The following is a 7652-nucleotide window of genomic DNA, read 5'->3' as shown; positions in this document are numbered from 1 at the left end:
GGGACCCCGTGTGTCTCTGTCTCCACTCCTCTCCCTTCCCTCTTCCCCTGCTCTCCCAATTTGCCCACCTTCAAGTAATCCTCATACTAGTCTCTTAGTTGTTCTGTGTGATGAGCAGAGAGTCCTTTGATGGGTTATAGATGTTCAATTTGTGGTAAGCTCCGGAGGAGAACTCAAGAAATCCACCTCGCTGCCACCATTCCTATGACGTCACTCTTCTTTTCCAGTTTTGAAGAGAGTCATTTGCCTATGACCTCAGTGTTCTTATGGGTCTAAGAAGAGTTGTTTATTTCAGGTTTTCTTGCTCTTTTTTTTCCCCAATGAGGTTGGGAATGATGTCTTCCAAGTTTCTTAAATACCAGACCAGAAACTGAATTCTCTGCTCCAATTGTTGATGATTGATAGATAACAGCTTTTTAGTTTCATCCCTCCTCATTCCTCTATGATTCACATCTATACAAAGTAATGAGAGTGCCTTGGTGCCCCTTCCTTTGGTGGTGGTGAAAGATTCAGTTCTCGTAAGATCCTGCTCTCGTGTGTGAGCCCTCACCCTAACCCACCCCTAATCTCAATTTTACAAAAAGTCCCCACATCTTTCCTTTGTTTGTTGAGCCATTTCATGACTGCTGGAGAGGCCTGCCTTGCTTTCCTCAATTATGTGAGTAATAGACCCTTCATACACTATTGGCCATGTGTGGTGTCATCAGCTAAGGGATTGATATGCTGGGTGGTCACGATATCATGCTCCATTACTCCACAGGGGAGCTTGGGAATTAGAGAAGTTGGGAATGCAGACTCAGGTGGCTGGTGGGGAAACAATTTCTCACAAATATGAATATGGAGATTTTATGTTCTTTGGGAGGAAAGCACTGCTGAGTCCTTCATATGTCATACTCATAGGCAAATTCACCATTGTGATTTTCAGTGAACGCAATTGCAATCAGAAACTCTCAACTGGTCCTCAAGGTCACCATGTCACAGGGCACAGTGTTTTTGTGCCATAAAGAGCTCTTCTGGCAAATTTGTCACAATGTGTGCCCAAAATTGGCTCTAAGCAGCCCTGAGGCACATGAGCATAGGGATTTTGTAGTCTTAAGTTTTCACTCCTTCCTATTGTCTGAACTGTGTGTTTTAGTTAACTTCCTAGCCAATCAAAGTGGAGAAAGGAAAAGCAGTCCATGATAAATATTATACAAGTTAAAAACTATACTTTCCTACAATAATTCTGCCTACTGCATCTGACTACTTCCAAAGGCCTGGAGTACTTCAGGGACAGTATAGCCCAGCTGGACCTTATTAAAAGGTGGATTTCCACAGCCTTCCTGGACTCTTACGTGTGGTGATCGGAATGGAGGAAGAAGCATTTAGTTTTTCGCTCTGTTTTTACTGATTAATACATGTAGATTTGACCCTCTGCCTCATCGAGGGCTGAAAATGGTGGGTGATAAGGAGATGAGAGTTTTTCTTACAAAATATTGATGGTATTAAAATAATTGTTTCATTTGTATAACATTTCAGTCATTTCCAACATGCTATGGACCCTGCCATTGGAAAATTTAATGTGATCACAGTAAAAGTGTAAACAATTTCCATGTGTTCACGATGCTGTTAATGTATGAGGAATTAAGTGTGGACAAGGGAGTAAATTTCACATGATCAGTTACAGGATAAATGTTTGGACACATCAGAATTATACATGACCTTCATAAAAGTAAAGTATTGATATCCTTTATTGTCAGTCTTACACATCCTACTGTACACATATGTTGGATGTTTTAGGACTCAGTGGCTTTTGAGGATGTGGCTGTGACCTTCACCCTGGAGGAGTGGGCCTTACTGGATTTTTCACAGAAGAAACTCTACAGAAATGTGATGCAAGAAACCTTTAGGAACCTGGTCTCAGTAGGTAAGGATGACAAGTTACCTACACTTTGTCAATTAGAGTACAAGTGTTTCTTGCTCATCAACGTTTTTCTAAGATTTAGTTAGTGGGAAGGTGGAACATTGGTAAGTAAACTAGGTATGGCAATGGCTGAAATTCTACCTAGAATCTAATTCATTTCTCTATAATCTTTTTTTTTTTTTTTTAGGGATAAAATGGGATGATCATGACATTGACGATCAGTACAAAAACAAAGAGAGAAAACTAAAGTAAGTCACACTCATAATAAAAAGTAGTGGCTCATGTAAGAATCCTTTTGTTATTAACTTTTAAGAGAAGGAAACAAAACCATAAACTTTGTTTCAATTTTAGTTATTTTTAGAAAATTTTTACCAAAAATGCTTTCTTATGTGTGACATTAGATGATTAATGTCAAAATAGTATTTTCAAAATCATTCATTTCAAAGTAGTATCAATAAATTTTACATATGAATATTACTGTTTTGGATGAAGTCCTCTTGCAGAGCATTCCTTATATTCAACTTTAAACAATTCAGACAAAGCAGAAAATGTACAGTTTTGATATAAATTATAAAAAGGTAGTTTAAATACTCTACAACTAATATGAAATTGTTAATAAAGAAATCATTAATACTGTACTTCTCATTTTTTTACAGAAGTCATAGGGTAGAGAGACTCTATGAAAGTAAAGAGGGTAGTCCGTATGGAGAACACTTCAGCCTTATTTCCAATATGAATCTGAACAGAGAAACCACTGGAATAAAAGTACACGAATCTAGTGCATGTGGAAGCATCTTCATGCATCATTCATTTCTTAATAGACACATCCCTGGGCACAAACCATATGAGTATCACAAATACAAAGAGAAGCCATATAAATGTAAGGAATGTGATAAAGCTTTCAGTTATTTCCAATTTTTTGATGAAAGGAATCACAATGGAGAGAAAAACTGTAAATGTAAGGAATGTGGAAGAACCTACACAGATTGCAGTTCCTTAGAAACACATGAAAGAACTCACACAGGAGAGAAATGGTATGAATGTAAGCATTGTGGTAAAGCCTATCGTCGCCCTGGTTCTCATCAAAAACATGAAAGAACTCACACTAGGGAGAAGCATTATGCATGTAACGAATGTGGAAAAGTCTTTGGTGATCGCTCAAACTTTCGCGTACACATGGTCAATCACACTGGAGAAGGACCTTATAAATGTAAGGAATGTAAGAAAGCATTCATTTCTCCCAGTTCTATTCAAATACATGAAAGAACTCACACTGGAGAGAAACCCTATGAATGCAAGGAATGTGGGAGAGCCTTTTCTCGTCACTATTCCTTAAAAATACACATGAGACTACACACTGGAGAGAAACCCTATGAATGTCAACAATGTGGTAAAGCCTATAGATGTTATGATTCCCTTCGAAGTCATAAAATAACTCATACCGGAGAGAAACCCTATGAATGCCAGGAATGTGGGAAAGCCCTCTCCTATAAGCAAACCTTAAAAGTACACATGAGACTGCACACTGGAGAGAAACCCTATGAATGTAAACAATGTGGTAAAGCCTATAGATATAAGTATACTTTTCAGACACATGAAAGAACTCACACAGGAGAGACACGGTATGAATGTAAGCAATGTGGTAAAGCGTTCAGTTGCCCCAGTTCTCGTCGAAAACATGAAAGAACTCACACTGGGGAGAAACTTTATGAATGTAAAGACTGTGGGAAAGCCTTTAGTTATCCATCATGTCTTCGAGTACACGTGATCAGTCACACTGGAGATGGTCCGTATAAATGTAAGGAATGTGAGAAAGCGTTTATTTCTCCCAGTTCATTTCAGATACATGAAAGGACTCATACGGGAGAGAAACCCTATGAATGTAAAGAATGTGGGAAAGCCCTCTCCTATAAGCAAACCTTAAAAGTACACATGAGACGACACACTGGCGAGAAACCCTATGAATGTCAATAATGTGGTAAAGTCTTCAGATGTTATGGTTCCCTCGACAATCATAAAAGAACTCATACTGGAGAAAAACCCTATAAATGCCAGGAATGTGGGAAAGCCTTCTTCCATAAACAGAGGTTAAAAAGACATGAGACTGCACACTGGAGAGAAACTATGAATGTAAACAATATGGTAAAGCCTTCAGGTTTTACTTTTCCCTCCGAAAACATGAAAGAAGTCATGAGAGAAACTCTGTGAATATAAGCAGGTTGGTAAAGCCTATAGAGCTTACAGTTGCTTAGAAACAAGAATTCATACATGAGGGAAGCCCTATGAATGTAAGATTTGGAGAAGCTTCAGATACTAGTGTTTGAAGACATGAAAGAAATTGCAGGAGAGTAACCCTATGAATGTAAGCAATGTCGTAGAGCTTTCATTTCTTATCTAGGTTTTTAAATACACAAAACTCAACACTGGAGGAAATTCTGTGAATGCAAACATTGTGGTAAAGCCTTTATTTGTCACACAACGACTTGAAGATGCAAGGGTGCACACTGGAGAGACATCATATAAATGTAAAGAATGTGAAAAGACTTTAAATATCCCAGTTCCTGCCAAAGGCATGAAAGGACTCACTGGGTAAAACATGAATGTAAACTTTGTGGGAAAGACATCAGTTGGCCCACAGCCTTATGTGTGAACTTCCACCAAAGAGAAATATAAAAAACATGAGAAAACTTGATAGAAATTAACCCATTTGTAATGTTCCAGACAACTTTCAGCATGAAGTAGTTGTTAGTAAAGTTGTAAATGTATTGTTTTTATCAAGTTTTTATTTTAAAGTACATAATTGGAATGTGGAGTTCTACTAATTACTTTCAGAAATGAATATTGAGGTGAGAAAATTCTGAGTCTTCTACAACAGTAGTACCTAAGATTGATAGATTAGTGCTTTTTCCTTAAAACAGTTAATTTTTTATTTTATTTTGTAGCTTGTTTAAAGGGCATTTCTAAAATGCAGTTGTTTTTATAATGTTTTATTTGTTTTATGTTAAGGAGCCATTGAAATTTGACAGAGTGGTATTTTCCTACTGGCCTTGTGACAGTTCTTGGATATCCATAGTTCATTATATATGTACTACCTTTCTTACTGACAAAGCTCCTTTTTTAGATGACAGGTATAAGTGCCTCTTTCCATTTTCCATATGTATAAACAATTGTAGTACTTTGTATGGCAAATTAATGAAAGAACATATTTTCATGTGAATTAACTATTTTTATATTTTGGCCTTTGTTTTTTCTTTGCTGACTGTTATTTCCTGAACAGACATTGATTTAAAAAGAGTGAGCTGCGACAGGGTAACAAAATCTGGAGCTGAAGATAGTCCCCTGTGGGTAATGTTAGGAACTAGATTTTCCAGAATCCATGCCTTTTGTGGTCCATGTTAGAATTCATTAATAGCCTCACTTGCATGAGATTTGGAAGGCAAAAACGAAGAAGGCATTAGTCAGATTTAGGAGCCACAATGGGGGGCGGGGAAGCAGATACACAGGAGCTTTGAAAACATCAGCTTCTAGCCCATTGTCCTGATTCTTTGCACTTGCAGTCAAGACTGTCCTCAAAACCACCAGCAACTGCTTAATACCCAGTTTTGAGAAGTGTAAATTTCCTCTGATGTCTTCAGAACTGCCACATAAAAGACCCATCAGTGTGGATTTTCTGTCAGCCCTCTTGTGTCCACCAGGAAGCTAACTCAGACCTTTGTGCTTGGGAGTATTGTCTGATTCCCCTCTTCTCTAGATTATATCAGTATAAGGTCTAATTTTTACAGGAAACACCTTATGCTGTCAACAGTACTGGTGAATATGTTTTCTTGCTTCACCAACTCCTCTACAGTGCTACCATCAGAAAGAATGGCATGGGAGTTTGTTTCTCTGCTGCATTTGTACACTGGCTGCCTTGACCTGGGCCTTCCATGTGAGAAAAATCACCCTCATGTGAGGAAAACTGTGGGTGTTTCCTGTTACTTGTAGCTGCATGCATTTCTTCAATGTTTTCATTTATGTTTGATGATGTGTGATTAAAAGTATGTGCATTTTTTTGGTTAAAGGAATGCCTCTGTTATTTCATAGAAATATTTTATTAGCTTTTAAGTCAAATGCTAACAAGTATTACACACATGCACCACTTAATGATGGGTATATATTCTGAGAAGTACATTGTAGGTGATTTCATTCTTGTGCAAACAGTGTGGTTACACAAACCTAGATGATATGGCCTACTACACACCTATGTATAGCTTACTACCCCCAAACCTACATGGTGTAGCCTATTGCTCCTAAGCTACAAACATGTTACTGTACTGAATACTGTAGGCAATAATAACTGGTAAATATCTGTGTATCTAAACATAACTAAGCATAGAAAAGGTGCAGTAAAAACATGGTATAAAAGATTAATGATACACCTTATTGGGCACTTAACCATGAGTGGAGCTTGCGGGACTGGAAGGTGCTCTGGGTGAGTCAGTGAGTGAATGGTGAATGAGTGAAGCCTGAGAACATACTGTACACAACTGTAGGCTACAAACACTGGACACTTAGGCTTCACTAAATTTGTTTAAAAATATTTTTTTCAGTAAATTATTTTTGAAAATTCAAAAATAAAAATTGACCTTTTCTACTTTGTAAACTTTAATTTTCTTAACTTTTTACTCTTGTGATAACACTTAGCTTAAAACACAAACACATTGTACAGTTCTACAGCAATATTTTCTTTATATCTTTATAAGCTTTTTTCTGTTTTGTTAAAAAGTAAGCACACATTGTCCCAGGCCTCCACAGGGTCAGGATCACCAATACCACTGTCTCCACCTCCACATCCTGTTTTCCTGGAAGGTCTCCAGTGGCACTAACACGCATGGAGCTGTCATCTCCTGTGATAACACTGCTTTCCTCTGGAACACCTGAAGGACCTGCCTGAGGCTCTTGAGAAGGAGTCATTCAGAAATATGCCCAGGGTGTATTGTTTTGTTTTTATCAGATTTGTTTGTAAGCAGATAATGCAGCATCAGCATTTCTATTAATGAAAATCATTGTTTGGGTCCATGTTTTCAGACTTTAAGGAGCATGTTGAGGTCTGCGAAAGCTTCTGCTAAACTCTTCACTGATTTTTCCTGGGAGTTCTTTGTCTTCTGCAGTTTTCCTTTCTCTTGCCTCTGTTCCTGTTCTAATTACAACAACCCCTCAGGAACCCCCTTTCGGAGCCCCTCAGTGTCACCCCCATCTACAGTCACGTTAAAGTTATTTGTCATCTCAGCCACAGCCTTGTGGATTTTTACAGCCTCATCCTTGGCAAATCCTTTTTAGTCATGCACGAACCTCTTGAGTGTCTTCTTCCAGATGCCGTCCATACACTCCTTGGTGACATCACCCCAAGCCCAAGCAATGCTCTTGATGCAGTCACAGGTGCGGTAATCCTCCCAGAATCGCATCAGTGTCTTCTCAGTGTCTTCCTCAGTTACAGCAATGGCCTGGGCAGAGGTCCTCAGGTAGGAGTCCATCCAAGCTGCTATAACTTCTCAATCCATTGTTTGGATCATAGAGATGGTGTTTGGTGGGAGAAACACCACTTTGCTAATAGGAAGAAGATCTCCATTAAAAGGAATATGTCCAGGAGCATAATCAACAATAAGTAAACTCTTGAAAGGTATGTTATCCTCCAAACAACTTCTCCATTTTGCTGCCGTAGTTATTCAGGAGGGCATCTTGGGAGGGGAGTTGGGTCATTCATGACTTC

The 7652-nt window shown here is 38.4% G+C and overlaps 1 protein-coding gene across 1 annotated transcript; it reads left to right on the top strand.

Moving 5' to 3' along the window:
• The first annotated feature begins 1835 nt into the window (after positions 1-1835).
• On the top strand, positions 1836-5960 carry LOC308509153 (uncharacterized protein). The gene is made up of 3 exons (XM_081076843.1): positions 1836-1906; positions 2091-2151; positions 2560-5960. The coding sequence occupies exons 1-3, from the start codon at positions 1873-1875 to the stop codon at positions 3875-3877; spliced, it is 1413 nt and encodes a 470-aa protein (XP_080932969.1). The 5' UTR covers positions 1836-1872; the 3' UTR covers positions 3878-5960.
• Positions 5961-7652: the final 1692 nt, after the last annotated feature.

Source organism: Rhinolophus hipposideros (genome assembly GCF_964194185.1).
Source record: "Rhinolophus hipposideros genome assembly, chromosome: 16".
NCBI classification, from domain to species: domain Eukaryota; kingdom Metazoa; phylum Chordata; class Mammalia; order Chiroptera; family Rhinolophidae; genus Rhinolophus; species Rhinolophus hipposideros.
This window is presented reverse-complemented; position numbering and strand designations above follow the sequence as displayed.

What these genes read in the sequence shown, in the direction of transcription:
- LOC308509153 (XM_081076843.1), top strand. Translation starts at nt 1,873, where the DNA reads ATGCAAGAAACCTTTAGGAACCTGGTCTCAGTAG. An exon ending in TAGGAACCTGGTCTCAGTAG is followed by an intron (nt 1,907 to 2,090) that starts GTAAGGATGACA and finishes TTTTTTTTTTAG; the next exon opens with GGATAAAATGGGATGATCAT. An exon ending in AACAAAGAGAGAAAACTAAA is followed by an intron (nt 2,152 to 2,559) that starts GTAAGTCACACT and finishes ATTTTTTTACAG; the next exon opens with AAGTCATAGGGTAGAGAGAC.